The following is a 15950-nucleotide window of genomic DNA, read 5'->3' as shown; positions in this document are numbered from 1 at the left end:
AAAGATGGCCACAACTCTGTCACTTTGCCCTTCAAGATGCAGAGTTCACCCCTTGAATGTGAACTGTCCCCAGGGACTAAACTAACCCCCATAAGAATGTGGTGAGATGGGGCTGGAGCAATAGCACAGCGGGTAGGGCGTTTGCCTTGCATGCGGCCAACCCGGGTTTGATTCCCAGCATCCCATATGGTCCCCTGAGCACCACCAGGGGTAATTCCTGAGTGCAGAGCCAGGAGTAACCCCTGTGCATTGCCAGGTGTGATCCAAAAAGAAAAAAAAAAGTGAGAGCAGTGCAGTCATGTGTGCTTCATCCAAGCCAGATTTTAAGCTTGTTTCCTCCCTGCCCACCCTCTCCCTTTAGGAACATGCATCTGTGGAATGCCCCTTTTGGGAGTCCCAATTCCCTTGCTGGGGAAGCCACATGTACGTGCTTCCGTTGAGAGCTCAGGTCAAACTTCCAACCCAAATGAATCCCAGCAGCTATACTGAACCACCTGGGATGAAAGTACTGACTTGAAAGCCAGAAAGATAGTATAGCAGGGGGGTGCTTCCCTTGCATTCGTTCAAACAACCCGGGTTCGATCCCTGGCATCCCATAAAGTTCCCCAAGCACCACTAGGAGTAACTCCTGAGTACAGAGCCAAGGGTAACCCCTGAGCTTCCCTGGGTGTGACCCAAAACAAAAACAACATAAGGTGCTAACTTGAATATTCAAGCCCACAGCACTTCCCCCATCACAGGAGAATAGAACTAAAGAACCTTGAGAACCAAGAACCAAATGTGTTTTATGGTAGAGTTATGAGACGGTTCTTCAAATAATAGATATCCCAAACCAGTCCATACTTGGCCTGTCAAGCTAGAAGGTGAAGTGTACCCCTCTAGTGTACCTCCCCACAACCTTATTTTCTTCCTTGATATCTTCTGACATACACTCACTCAACAAGATTTCAGTTAGGTGGACTTCTTTTTATTTATTTACTTATTTATTTGTTTATTTATATTTTGTTTGGGGGCCACACCTGGCACTGAGACTTACTCCTAGCTCTGAGCTCAGGGATCACTCCTGGCAGGCTCAGGGACCACATGGGATGCTGGGTCAGTGGCATGCAAAATGAAGGCCCTACCCACTGTACTATCTCTCCAATCCTCACCTGGGCTTCTTGCCTATTTGAGTGACCCAAACCAAGAGCTCCTCTCCTATCTCAAGGTTTCAGCGCCTTGGCATATAACTGTTCCTCTGACTTTGTTGCTTTTTCTCCAGATCTCTGCACAGCTCATGCCTCTGCGCCAGTATTGCCTTTTCAAAGAGGTAATTATTGAAACACTGAGGTAAGGACACGGGTGCTCACCAAATTTCCATGTCCTTCACACGTTTCCCAGCTCCTTTGAAGTTCAGCCCAGTCGTGAGTGAGTAGTGAGTAGTGAGAACCAAGGAGCAATGGGTGAAGTGATTCGGGTCACTTCCGGCCCAGGGCATAAGTTTGGGGTTCTCCTTTTGCATAATACACCATTCTCTTTGCTCACAGATCTGCCACCTGGACAGGCTTTGGCAAGAGGCTCAAGTCTACACCACTTGAAAGCTCTCCCAGACTTGATCCCAAGAATGAGTATCTCAAAAGAGAGGACGTGAGGGCAGGAAAGGCAGCACAGTTCAGGTGTTGGCTTTGCCTGCCCACCCAGTTCAATCTCTAACCTTGCATGTGGTCCCCAGAGCTCTGCCAGGAACGACCCCTGAGCAGAGAGGCAGGTGTAGTCCCTGAGCCCCAGCAACTTCAACGCCCCCATCCCCACCGCCAAAGAAAAGAGGTGAGAGCTGCCAAGTTTCTCAAAGCCAGACTCTCATCACCAACACAAAGTCACTTCAACCCTGTTTCATTAGTCGCAGGGGTCAGATTCAAGCGGGGAGACTTAAATACTCCTCAGCTCTCAGGAGGAGAGATGTCGAATCATCTGGAGCTGTTTTAATGCCATGAGAGTTAAAGCATTTGAAACAGGATTGCCTTCTGTTCGCATACTTACCTGCTGAAAATTTCAGGTACACCAGGGTTTTATTGACTGAAAACTCCAAACCTTCTCGGAGTCAGGGTGGGCGACCTCCCTGCACCTTCCCATACTTCTGGAAGCCCTGGACCCATGTCCCACTCATGCTGCCATCATGTATGCTCATCTACCTGCCCTGTTCCAGAGACTCAGAATTAAATCTCTAAAGAGATTGACTAGCTGCAAACATTTCTCCGATACCAGTCTCTACTGAGACTTCTGGGGTGATCTCGGGAGGGGGTTGGGCCAAATGTCTGCCCGCTGAAGCTGCACTTAAGAGAGTAACAGCTGCCGCCAGGCCTCCAGCCCAACTGCCCAATTCAGTATTCTGGACTTTCAGAGTGCATGGCCACATTCACAGTCATGCCATGCAACAGCTCCAAATTCTACAATTCTAACATCCCAGTAGGAGCACACCAGATTAGACGGGAATGTAAAGTAAAAGTCAACTAATCTTGATTAACAAAAAACATTAACACAGAAGGATTAGCTAGCAACAACAGCTTAGTAAACCCTCAGACAAGGACTTAATGTCCCCATGGTGAGATACAATTTTCACAGATTTTCTTTTTACCGAAGTACTTTTTGATCATTCCATTTTTTCATTTTGTGGTAACAAACGATATAAAATAAATGATTGTGGGCCTGCTACTGGGACAGTATTGCGAGGTGGTTTGAGAAATGGAGACAACGGTAGAAGGAAAGGGACAGTGTTGGTGGAATTGGCGTTGGTATATTGAATGCCTGTAACAAATCATCATAAACAACTTTGTAAAGCACAGTGTTTAAATAAAGTGTGTGTTGGGGTGGTGGGGGCGGAGAATGGGTTGCATTCAACTGGAGCAATAGTTCAGCAGGTAAGGTATACCCAGGTTTGATCCCTGGCACCCCGTACGGTTCCCCCAGCACCTCCAGGAGAGATCCCTGAAAACAGAGCCAGGAGTAAGCCCGAAGCATTACTGGGTGTGGCCCCCAAACTGGGGAAAAAAAAAAACATGGAGCGTATGACCCTCCAATCTCTCCTCCTCATGGAAGGGCCTGCATAGGGGCTGCAGCTCTTCAGAATATGTTTAAGATATAAACCTTACAGAACCTCACTGTTGAGTTGACAGGCGGGAAAACTGATAATCCGTCTTAGGCAGAAGCAAAATATTTGATAAAACTTTTACAGTAGGGCCAGATATGTAGCACAAAGGCCTAGCATGTGGCTTCTGCAATCCTGGTTTGAATCTCAGCCAGCATTCCCTGTGGCGCCCTGAGCACCCCCAGAAGTGACTTCTGAGTACAGTGCCAGGAAGAGCCCTGAGCACTGCCAGGTATGGCCCCAGAGACACAAATACAAAGTCCTTTTGCTGTCATCATTTGGGAACTAGATTATTCAGGCACCTTTGGTTCTATATGTCCAAATAGTCAGGAGACATAAGCTGAGGATAAAATTGGTTGGTTTGCAAGAGAAAGTAAAAGAATACAGTCCAGAAATTTGGTTTTCTTTTTTGTTTTTGGGCCACATCCAGCGATGCTCAGAGGTTACTCCTGCCTCTGAGCTCAGGATTTATTCCTGACTGTGCTCAAGGGACCAAATGGAATCTTGGGGATCAAACCCAAATTGGCTGCATGCGAGGAAAGAACTCTGTCATCTGTACTATCTCTCTGGCTCCCAGTCCAGAAATTTTGTTGGATTTTTTTGCTTTTTTTTTGGGGGGGGGGTCAAACCCAGCGATGCACAGGGGTTACTCTTGGTTCATGCACTCAGGAATTACTCCTGGCGGTGCTCGGGGATCCTATGGGCTGCTGGGAATTGAACCCGGGTTGGGCCGCATGCAAGGCAAACGCCCTACCCGCTGTGCTATCACTCGAGCCCCCAGTCCAAAAATTTTGAGTGCAGGTCGTTTAATGCTTATAGATTCCCACATAGACAGGGTGAGCTTTAAAAAAAAGTGATGAGCTCAGTAAAATCTACTAATTCATTAAGATGTCTCAGGGCAAAGATTAGGTTGATGGTATGGCCTTCACACCAATTTTTAAAACTTTCTCTTTGATTAAATTATCTCAAGCCAAAGACAATTCAATTAAGAGATGGAGTTTAAAAGGCTTTGAATGAAAAATACTCTGTACAAAGTCAGAGAGAAAATGATTCAGGGTCAGGACCTGAGAGATAATAACAGGAGGGAGGGTGCTTGCCTTGCACGTAGCTGACTCTGGGTAGATCCCAGACACAGGGTATGGTCCCTGAACAGAGCCAGGAGTAAGCTCTGTGCACCGCGAGTGTGACCCCAAATCCAAAAAAATATTATTAGTAATAATAACACTAATCTTTGTGGTCAATACTCTTTACCTAGTTGGGCCGGATAGAGTACAGAGGTTAAGACATTTACCTTGCACGTGGCCGTCTGGGTTTGGGCACAGCATCTGGTCCACAAACAGCACCAGGAGTTATAGGTGGGCACACAGCTAGGAATAGCCCTGAGTTCCTGACTTGGGGAGTGCCTGAGAAAGAAATAATGGCAGCTCTTTGCATAACTCTGTTGGTGACCTATGGCAGTTACAATGAGAATGGTAGAGGGGGCTGGAGCAATAGCACAGCAGGTAGGGCTTTTGCTTGCACGCGATCAACCCGGGTTCGATTCCCAGCATCCCATATGGTCCCCTGAGTACTGCCAAGAGTGATTCCTGAGTGCAAAGCCAGGAGTAACCCCTGAGCATCGCTGGGTGTGACCCAAAAAAGAAAAAAAAATGAGAATGGTAGAATGAAGGGGGCCAGGCAGATAGTACAGCAGGTGGGATGCCAGCCTTGCATGCAGCCTAGTCCGGTTTGATCCACTGAGCACTGCCAGAAGTAATTCCTGAGTGCAGAGCCAGGAGTAACCCCAGAGTATCGCTGGGCATGACCCCAAAACCAAAAGAAAACAAAATATATGCATGTAGTGGGATGAAGCAGATTTGGGTAAAGGAAAAAGCTTCCAGATGCCTGGAACTGCAAGTGGGGAGTCTCAGTGAGATAGAGTGACATGGAACGAGGTGGTGGCTGGAGGGAATGGAGCGGTGAGGGAGAGAGAGTATAGCATGCAGAGCCTTGGCATTCGGATATTATCTCAAGTCTACACTCCATGGTGAAAGGGCTCCTTTTGCAAACACTCTGACCTCTGCTAAAAATCTCCCAGTGTCTCCGTTACCCTCAGGATCAAGTCAAAATTCGGGGCCTGGCATGCTAGGCCTCCTGCAGTTGATTTCTTTAATATTTCAGAGACTCTTTCCCGCTCTCAGCTCTGCCCTCAAACTCGACACAGCCATACCCCACAGGCCAGACCCCAAGCCCTTTGTCTTTGCTCTTGCTAAGAAATTGGAGGCACTGTGGGCTCACCATCTTGCCTTCAAGGTCTCAGTTTCACCATTTGTACAGTTGGGTCGTTGGACAAAAGTCTATCAAAGCTTATCCGGCCTGAAACTGGAAAGCCATGCAAAGGTGGGAGAAAGGTGCTTGTAGCCAAACCTGTCTGTCTAGCTTCTTCCAGGGTGTTTGACCATGCCTGCCAACACTCTTCCCCCATCATTGGAGATTCCTTAGCAACCCAATTTCTCACCCTCAGTTTTCAGGATTTCCTGTTAACAAAATGAAAGTCAAGTTCTGCGTTTTCTCCTTCCCGCCCTCCAAAAAAGATCTAGTTCCAAGAATTACTTTGGAGACCTGGCTATAAACCCCAAGTGAAAAGAGGCTCGATTTGAGGTCGGTGAAGAGTTTGCTGTATGTTTCTAAAAAATTGGTAGCTCTCTCTGATTTTTATCACAAATTATGAAAGTAAGAGATGCTCCTTAGGGCCCTCCCATTTCTTGTTTGTATGTTCAACTTGTCAGTATATTCTTTATTTCCCCCCCCTCCAACAAGTCTTTACTGAGCACCTACTATGTGCCAGGCACTATCTCAAGAATTGACAGTTCATTTATGAACAGCACAGCTGCAGTTCAGTTCTTCATGGAGTAATTGTGAACTGGATAAAAACTCACAGTCAACAAAATAATCGGTGCATACAGTGATGTATGTGTTGAAAGTGAGAATATGTTGAGGAGGAGCTAGTATTTTTATTTTCTATTTTTGGACCACACCTGGCTGTGCACTCAGGGATCACTCCTGGCAGTGCTTGGGGAAACATAAGCAGTGCAAGGATTGAGCAGAGGTTTTCTGCGTGAAAGGCAAGCACCTTATCCTCCGTACCAACACTCTGACCCAGGACCACTATCTTAGATGAGGAGTTTGCAAAAACAGTAAAAGCAGAAGAGAGTGCTCTTTTTTAAAAATTTTAGTTTTGGGGGCTGGAGCAATAGCACAGCGGGTAGGGCATTTGCCTTGCACGCAGCCAACATGGCCGACCCAGGTTCAATTCCCAGCATCCCATATGGTCCCCCGAGCACCGCCAGGAATAATTCCTGAGTGCATAAGCCAGGAGTAACCCCTGAGCATCGCCGGGTGTAACCAAAAAAGAAAAAAAATTTAGTTTTATTATAATTTTATAAAGTAGTTCACAATATTTGATTATATTTAATATGTGAACACCAAACCCACCACCATTACACCTTCCCAACACCATTATTTGGATGTTTAAATCCAGAACTCCAACCCCTGCCCCAAAGCAGAATCGAAATCATTCATTTTGTATTGTTTGTTATGAATAAACCTCTGAAAATGCTCCTTTCTTTAGAGGAGAGTGTGTGAAGATTGTCGTATTAGCAGAGTGCTTTTTATCTGCAGGCACCATCTTTGGGTAACTTTAAGTAGGCCGACCTTCACCAGGCAACCTGAGAAATGTAGCATCTAGGAGTCTATTCTGCAGAGCAGGAAAGAATAAGAAATGGATTGGGAGGCCAAAAGGTCAGACTTACCTCTTGATCTTTGGGGAGAACTGTTTTTTTCCTGCCAATGAACTGCTGGGGACCCTAAGCTCTTTCTTGTCTTTTGGACTAGCCCAGCAAGCTACCGAGAGCATTCCACCTTCACGGCAAAGCCTGGCAAGCTACCATATGACGTATTCGATATGCCAAACACAGTAACAATTGTCACAATGGAGACATTACTGGGCCCGCTCCAGCAAATCAATGAACAACGGAGGACGGTGCTACAGTGCTACCCAGTAACACTCAGGGTCACTCCTGGTTCTGCACTCAGGAATTAGTCTTGGTGCTGCTTGAGGGGCCTTATGGAATGCCAGGGATTGAACCCTGTGTGCAAAGTAAGGGCCTTACTGGTTGTACTATCCCTCCAGCCCCAGATCTCTTATCTTTAAAAAAAATTTTTTTGATACTTAAAAAATATTTTAGAGAATGGCCACTCCAAGCAATGCTCAGGGCTCTCTTCTGCTCTGTGCTCAGGAATCACTCTTAGTGGGGCTTGGGGAACTATATAGGGTGTTGAGAATTGAACCCGGGTTGGTTACATGCGATGCAAGTACTCTAGTCACTGTACTCTCTCTCCATCCCCCACCCAAAAATGTTTTAATAGAACACACAGAACAAGGGTGGAGACATAGGACAAGGGAAAAGGCACTTGTCTTGCATGCAGATGACCCAGGTTCAATCCCCAGCATCAGATGTGGACCCCAAGCACCACCAGGAATGATCCCTGGGCGCAGGCAGATATGGCTCAAAATCTACATAAATAAACAAACAACAAAACTAACTCCTATATTTGGTGGAAGCTATGCTGGTGGGGAAGAGGATTCAAAAAGCTGGAGCACATGCTCTTCATGAGGAGCCCACGTTTGATCCCTGACGAAGGGAACCGCCACCGGCACTACCAGCCGGTGTTTACCAACAAGCAAACAACCCCAAAAAAAGTTAGACAGGAGATTTTTCAGAGGAGTCCAGCCTAACAAACTAAGCCCTTTAAAAGAGCCTTCCTGAGGCTGGAAGGACAGTACAGTGGGTAGAATAACTGCCTTGCACACACTGACCTGGATCAATCTCCGGCACCCCAAAAGGTCCCAGAGTGTTGCCGGGAGTGATCCCTCAGCACAGAGCCAGTAGTAAGCCCTGAGCACCACCGTGTGTAATCAAAACTCCTCCTAAATACTTAAAAAAAAAAAAAAGGGTCATTTGTCTTACATGTGGCCAACAGGGTTCAATTCCCAGCACCCCACGTGGTCCCTCAAGTACCACCGGGCACAATTCCTGAGTGCAGAGCCAGGAGTAAGGCCTGAGCATCGCTGGGTGTGTCCCAAAACCAAAAAAAAAAAATTTTTTTTAAATGTTTTTAAATTTCGGGGCTGGAGCAATAGCACAGCGGGTAGGGCGTTTGCTTTGCACGCGGCTGAGCCGGATTCAATTCCCAGTATCCCATATGGTCCCCTGAGCACCGCCAGGAGTAATTCCTGAGTGCAGAGCCAGGAGTAGCCCTTGTGCATTGCCAGGTTGACCTCCCCCCCAAAAAAAATAATAACAATAAAAGAAAAAATTTTAAAAAATGTTTTTAAATATAAAAAAGGAAATAAAAGAGTCTTCCTCCCGCCAAGGAAGAGGCTAAAGGATTCTTTGTTGACCACACCCCGCCTGCAAAGACACGAAACGGCACTTCTCGGATGCAGGCAGCACCAGGGCACAGCTAGAAAGCAGACTCGAGTCCTTTGGCTGAAGTCCACCCACCACCACACAGATTTGGAAGATGCTGACTTCTAGAAAGGAAATCAGCCTGGCCAGCGCCTCAAGGCGGGGGAGTGGTGGGGGGTGGGGAGAGAGGGGGCTTGTGAGAGCCCGAGTGCAGAGGGCAGGGAGGGGCGTGTCCAAGTGCCCCCTCCCCCCTCCCCGGCCCAAGCCACAGTGTCCTTAGAACCATGATGTTGCTTCAAGCTGCCAAATGGACGGCCGTTTGTCAGGCCCCGTGTTAGGTCACAGACACACCAGCCGGGTCCATCAGCCGATCTGTGCTTTCGAAGCCTTGGACCCAGAGCCCAGGCCGGGGGGGGGGGGGGGGTATTGGTGGTGGGGGAAGAGATCACGGCTGGACACACCCAGCCCACTGCCCCCAACAGCCTCTTTTCCTTTCGGCCACTAGGTGTCCCCAGAGCCCAGGGCACGCGCGTCTCTCCCCCACCTTGCCCAGGTCAGAATCCATTCCCTTCCAAAATGGAAGGAAGCAACCCAAATAGCAAATGGTTTCTTCTCCAGCCCACGCCCTTTCTCCTCGCTCCTCACGTCGGGATATCGAGGCCGGCTAAGGGAACACGTGGCGCGGTGGACCACAGCGCTCTGGCACAGAACTCCCCACTCCCGACCAGACCAGGCCACTGTAAAGGGCAGATCTAGATCCACGCCCCCCTCCACCCCCTCCCAGTTCTCTGTGTGTTGTGGGGATGGGGTGCGGGGGTGCTGGAGCGAGCGGGGAGTTCCCAGCGCTGCCCGCAGGGAGGAGAGCTGCTCAGGGTCGGGCTGACCTTGCTGGTGGCGAAGATCCAGGCACCCAAGGCGCTTGGCTGCAGTTGCCAGGCCGATGACCCACTTCCCTTTGTCCAGCCCCCTGGCACCCTCCCTTGCAGACCGGGCTCCTCCAGAAGCCGACACAGAGACTGAATCTGGGGTTAAATGCATTTATTGGAAGGAACACCTGTGAAGAGAAATAGGAGGAAGTAGGGGTGGGTAGAGGGTGCCAGGTGGCAGGCCCCACACAGCTTTGGCCACTCTGGGGAGAGGAGGGTCACCCCAGTGAGCACAGGAGGGGGTGTCATGTGAGTTCTACCTGTCAGCATCTGTCCCACAGGCCAACTGAAGTCGCCAGTTTTACCCGACTCTCAGGTCCGGATGCGGGCTGTGCTTGGGGCTGGACTGCTGGCAGTTGGCCACTGCCCACGCTTCCTCCGGCCCTCTGTGGAGTCCCTCCTTGAAGGGGGCCCTGCGAGGCCCATTGTGTATGCCACACCTTCTCAGCTCTTTCCTAGAAGCTCCTTCCCGCAGCCCTGTGTCTTCTCTCACAGGCTGAGAGAAGCCCACCCCCATCCCGTCCCATCCCACTTTCTCTGGGTGCTTGGCTGGGTCTTGAACCTGGGGCCTCAAACATGGAGAGGTCTCCTGCTGAGTCACACCCCTCTTTGATGGTCTCTTTGCTGTGCGGTCTCCAAATATTCTCTCTGAATAAGATCTTGGCCTTTTTTTTTTTTTGTTTCTTTCAGGGCCACACCCGGCAAGGCTCAGGGGTTACTCCTGGCTCTGCACTCAGGAATTATCCTAGCAGGGCACAGGGAGGATAATATATAGGATGCTGGGGATTGAACCTGGGTCAGCCGCATGCAAGGCAAGCGCATTACCCATTGTCCTATGGCTCCCGTCCCTTGGTCTTTGTTCTTTGAGGGGAGAATTCTTTTTTTTTTTTTTTTTTGTCTGCGTTGCTTAGAAACAGACCTAAGTACAGGAAGATCTAAGGGGCCAAGTACCAGGGAGACAAGTCTTCTGAAAAGCCCTTGTCTGTTTCCAAAACACACTGGGAAAAATTTCAAAGACAAGAACCTGGGTGGCTTCTATTGCTCTTTGATCATTCAGCGTCTGGACCCTGCAGGTCACCCACACACCAGGTACTGGGCCCAAGTCCTGCCTGCACAGCCCGGAGCCCCGGCAGCCCTGCACCAGGGAGGCAGCACTGAAGGACTTCACCAGGACACAGAGCCAAGCAAGTCCCAGGCTGTGCCCTCACCCTTGGCTACTAGAGGGCCCTCTGGTAAGCTGCTGCCCCCTGGTACCTGTTCCCTCCTCTGGGCAATAAAAATATTACAATCTACCACGTTGTTTCTGCCCTCCCCCGTAGTGGTAGAAGGCGACAGTGCCCCACCCCTGTGCTTTGGAGGTCACGTGGTGCTGGGGGGTCGAACCCAGGGCCGCTGCATGGCAGGCACGCAGCCAGCCCCTTAAGCTTCTAACCCAAGTATCATATATGTCAGGAATGTATTTTACCACCGAGCTATAAACCTCCTGTCTCCTGGAACGTCCTTCTTACCTTAAGCTTCATTTCAGCCCGTGAAGCAGGTACTATTATTGGCCCCATGTCGCACAGATGCAAAGAACTAGGGTCGTTTTGCTGAAGACTACACAGGTCAGGGGTGCCGGGCTGGGCTCTGCCTATGACCGAACCTGCTTCTTGAAACCTAAGGGCAAAGTAGCAACTTTGGGGGGTGGGGGGGGGAGGTACACACTTTACTGCCTCAAGACTTGAAAATGTTTGAGGTGGTCATTCTGAAACCGGATGAGCAGCATCTGGATAACCTCTAGCTTACCCCCCTTCTCTGCAACAGTCTAGCCGGCTTGCACCCCTGGACAGCATTCCTGTAGGGGCAATACCGGGAGGTGTAGGGTTACCCCGCTATAGCAGATCAGAAACTCGTCGGCGTCCACCCAGACATTCACTGCCTGCCTGGCTCGGGCCCAGTTTGTCATCGTAACAAAGACCAGGGAGTCCTGAGTCAGGGGGCTTGAGGGCCCTGGGGATGGGGGTGGGGGTCTTTACGTTGGGAACCCCTAACTCTTCCTGCGTGGTGTTAAGTCACACGGATTTGAATCTGGCAACTTGTTTTAGGAGGGTGGAGGAGAGGCACAGACTGTAGGACCACAGGGCAAGGTCGGGGCAAATACACTTTATTCAATCCTGGCATCAGACGGGCGGGAGTCCTGCTGTGGGTGCCAGTGCCCCAGACTGGAGGGTCCCCTCCCTTAGCTACGAGACTAGTTCTCCAAGACCACAGACAGTGACACCGCTTCACGCACATGGACGTTTTCTGTTTTTTTTTTTCCATTGTCTCTTTTTTTTGTTGTTGTTGTAGTTGTTTTTCTTTAAAAAAAGAAAAAAAAAGAAGAGAAAGAGAGAAAGAGAGAGAAAGAGCGCAAGAAAGGCCCAGAGCCGGAGCACCAAGCTTAGAGGAGGCAGCTGGTGGCTTTGTCAGCGACGGGGAACGCGTGGGGCAGAGGCCTGCGGAGACCCTGGGGAGGGGTCCCGGAGGACTCTGGGACCGGATGTTCCTGAGATTTGTGTGTGTGTGAATGAGAGTGTGTGTGCACCCGCGAGGATGAACACACGCCGGTGAGATACAGGTAGAGGGCAAAGGAGGGTGTGGGAGGCCGGAGGGGTGGGGAGGTGGGGGGAGGAGGGGGTAACAGCATCTGGGATGGGGGTCCCCCAGGGCACGTTGGAACAGGACGGGACTTCCTCCAACAGCAACGCTCCTTCTGTTTCTCACGACAGACAGACAAGCCTTCCGGGTGCGCACGGTCACGGCCCACCCCGCCTTCTCATCTCTCCCGTGGCGCTCTCGGGCCCCGTGGCCGCTCCTGCTCACTCCGGCTGCTCTAAGTGGGGCTTGTGCCCGCCACTCCATCCGCGACGGAGTCCCAGTCCTCCATGCCAACGTGCTTCCAAGCTCTCCCACAGGCTTGGGGGACAAGGAGGGGCAAAGGGCCCGGGGAGGGGCCCACGCTGGGAAGGTGCCAAGGCGTCGTCGGGCACTTGGTCGGGCGGAGGGTGCAGCGGGGACCCCGGTCCGTAAACAGACGGGGAGGTGTCCCGGGTCTAAGTTTCCTTGGGGCGCACAGTCCTCACGTGGCGGACAGGAGAGAGACCCCCTCCCACCCCCGACGCCCCCCCAGGTGGGGCAAAGGGAGGGACGCTCTGCAGAGGTTCTAGAGGCAATCGGTCGCGGTGGGGGGCTGGGGGGGCGGTGCACGTGGGTGCGGGCGACAGCGTGAGGGAAAGGGGCTCTTCCACTTGGGAGAGTTCCAAGCCCCCAAGGGCCCATCGAGTCTCGCTCCCCTTCCCGTGCTCCTCCCATTAAGGCAGTGACGCCCCAGAGGCTGAAAGGAAGCTGCGGCTCCGGATCCCGGGATTTCTCGGGATCGCGCTCAGACCCTCCCCCCTTCTTCCCGAGCCGGCCACAGGGGCGTGCGCTTCCACTGGGACCAGCCCCCTCCTCCCGGGGAGCGCCAAGCATGCGCGCGAGGAGGGCGGGCCCCAGCTCCCCCGAGCAGCGGGAGCGGTTCCCCCCACCCCCCGCCGCCTCCTGCACCCCGGGAGGGGAGAGGAGGGGAGGGAGGGGAGGGGGCCGGCCGCAGCGGCCCCCCGAAACCAGGAGGCGGGCTCGGCTCGGCGCGGGGCGGCGGGGATCCGGAGCGGGCACGGACAGGGGCGTGTCCTCCGGCCACGAGGAGGGGCGTGTGCGCGGCGGGGGGAGGGGCGCGGGGTGTCGGGGTGGACGGGAGGTGTCACGGACGGGGGGGGGGGGGGGCTGGCTGCTGGTGGCTGTGCGGGAGGGGACCGGAGGGGAGGGGCTCGGACGGGACGGGGTGGGGGTGGGGCTGCCTTGGGGTGTGTCTGCGGGGGAGGGGCACGTCTGGATTCGAGGGGGGTGGGCACGTCCGGGAGGGGGGAGGCTGCGCGGAGATGGGGTGCCAGCCTCGGCCTCCGAGGGGGCCCCAATACCTGATTCCTGTATGTAAACAGCTGGTTTGGGGGCGTGCGCGCCCCGCTGACGGTGGGCTCAGTAGGTGAAAACCAGGTCGGCGATGCTAGACGGGCGCCAGTCCCCTGCAATCATCTCGGTGACCTCGGGGGTGCAGTAGTCCGGGAACTCGAAGTGCGACGTGCCCGAGGCGGGCGGCAGGTCCGGGTCGCGGTCCAGGGCGCCGCAGTCCAGGCCGGCGGGGCCGGGGGGCAGTCTGGACAGAAAGCCCAGCGGCTCCTCCCCCGACGCCGCCGTCTCCTCGTCGCCTTCCTCCGCGGCCGCCGCCTCCTCCTCCTCCTCCTCGGGCTCCTCGTCCTCCGACGGGGCCGGGGAAGCGGCGGCGACCGCCGCCCCCTCGCCCGACGGCCCCTGGGCGCGCTCGGCCGGCCCCCGGGCGGCCCGCCCCGCCGGCACCATCCTCCACAGCTCGCGCCCGGGGGTCTCCACCAGGCGCACTTCCAGCAGCTCCTCGTCGTCGTCCTCGTCGTCGTCCTCGGGCGCCGCCGCGCCGCCCCCCAGGGGACCGCCCGCGGCCCGGCGGCCCCCTCGGCCGGGCAGCTGCGGCCCGGGCTTCAGCCGGCTGCCGCCACCGCCGCCGCCGCCGCCGGGGGGGCGGGGCCGCGCCTTGGCGGGCGCCCCCTTGCTCTTTTTGCGCGGCCGGTACTTGTAGTCCGGGTAGTCCGCCATGTGCTTGAGGCGCAGCCGCTCCGCCTCCCGCACGAACGGGATCTTCTCCGAGTCCTGCAGCAGCTGCCAGCGGCGGCCCAGGCGCTTGGAGATCTCGGCGTTGTGCATGTCGGGCCACTGGTCCATGATCTTCCGCCGCTCGTGCTGCGACCACACCATGAACGCGTTCATCGGCCGCTTGATGTGGCCGCTCGGGGTCTTGCACCAGCCGGGCTCGCGCGCCCCATTCTCGGCCGGCCCCTGCCCCGGCCCCGGGGGCGGCGGCACGCCGTCCCGCTTGGCCCTCGCGCCCCGCTGCTGCACCATCGCGCCTGGGCCCGGGGCCGCTAGACGCCGCCGGGGGCCGTCCGCATCCTCCGCCGCGGCTGGGGGTGGGGGAGGAGGCAGCAGCGACGGAGGGGCGGCCCCGCCCCGCAGCTCGGCTCGGCCCGGCCCCCGCGAGCTGGGGAGCGAGAGGCGCTGGGCGCCCGGGCCCGACGGGCGGCGGGCGGGGGGAGAAGGTCAACGGCGCGGGCTCAGGCGGGCTCAGCGCGGCCCCGCCGCCTCCGGCAAGTTGCGCCCCGCTGCACGCCGCACATTGTTTTCGGGGGCTGGCGGAATCGCGGCCCCCGAGCCCCCGCGGGCGCTGGGCCGCCTCCTGCTCCGCCGCGGCCGGCGCGCGCCGCTCCCCGCCCCGCCGCCTGCCAGTGTCTTTCTCCCCGCGCGGCCCCGCCGGCGCGCGCGCCGCCCCTCCCCCTCGCCGTCTGCGGGCCGCTGCGGCGCGCGCGGGGCCGCCCCGTGTAAACACCGAGGTGCCCGCTTGGGCTGCGGCCCGGCCACGCCTCGCGCCCGGGCGCCGCGTCACCCGTTGCTGGGCAGAGGAGCGGCTATTTGCATCTCCCAATCGCCGGCTGCCCGAGCGGGGCGGGACTCGGGCTGCGGGGCTGGGCGGGCTCGCGGCTGGGATTGGGGGTGTCGGATGAGGTCGGTTTCTTTTCTTAGGCTCGGGCTTGGCGAGGAGGTGGAGGGGCGCCTCGCGTGCTTCCCATCTGGCTCGGGAGGCAGGGCCCTGCCCCTCGCTGCCTTGGAAATTTCACCTTAGCCGGTGACACCTGCCACCAGGTAGAACGTGGGGGCCCGCCCCCTCCTCTTCCGAGGGTGTCTTTTTGTGTAGTCAGCCCCAGCGCGCACGTAGAAAGCACCTAAGAAAGCACCTTAAGGGGGCTGAGGCATCGCCTGCCTCGTTCACACTGGATTCCTCTCTCCGGGTGCGCGACAAAATCCTTTGGAGCCAATGAATACCTTGCATAGACTTTGCTTTTCACATGTATGCAAAATATATTTTTGGAAGCGCCACATAAATCCCGAGAGAGAATGACTTTTTTTTTGACGCCCACTTTTCAAGATTTGAAAGATCAAGGGCACCCAAGAAAGACTATGGCTGGACTCCTAAGGCTGGCGATTCCTGCAGTGGACACGGGAGGTCTGGGACACCAGATTGCGGGCCGAGAGTCCTAAGCAGGGCGGGCTTCCCGCTTTACACAGTCCTAGCACGCCGCTCAAGGGTGCGTGGGGGCCCCCTTCGCAAGACCCACCGCCCACACGGCCAGCGTGCTGCTGCACCAGGGCGCTCGCCCTCCAGGGTCCACGAGAAGCGTGCGCGGGCACGGGGCGGGGCCAGCCCGAGGGGCGTGTCCAGGACGCATGCTCGAGGCGCGTGGCTGGGAGGGGCTGCGCGCTCCCCGCTCACCACGTGTTCGCCCGCCGGGCACCGCCGGGCAAGTG

General features: G+C 55.1%; 1 protein-coding gene across 1 annotated transcript; it reads right to left on the bottom strand.

Annotated features, from left to right (window-relative positions):
- Nucleotides 1-13313: 13313 nt before the first annotated feature.
- On the bottom strand, nt 13314-14964 carry LOC130030230 (transcription factor SOX-12-like). The gene has a single exon (XM_056121462.1). The coding sequence runs from the start codon at nt 14490-14492 to the stop codon at nt 13536-13538; it is 957 nt and encodes a 318-aa protein (XP_055977437.1). The 5' UTR covers nt 14493-14964; the 3' UTR covers nt 13314-13535.
- Nucleotides 14965-15950: the final 986 nt, after the last annotated feature.

The sequence above is a fragment of the Sorex fumeus genome, unplaced genomic scaffold (assembly GCF_029834395.1).
Source record: "Sorex fumeus unplaced genomic scaffold, SorFum_2.1 ptg000044l, whole genome shotgun sequence".
NCBI classification, from domain to species: Eukaryota; Metazoa; Chordata; class Mammalia; order Eulipotyphla; family Soricidae; genus Sorex; species Sorex fumeus.
Note: the sequence above shows the minus strand (reverse complement) of the source record. Positions and strands in the feature narration are given on the sequence as shown.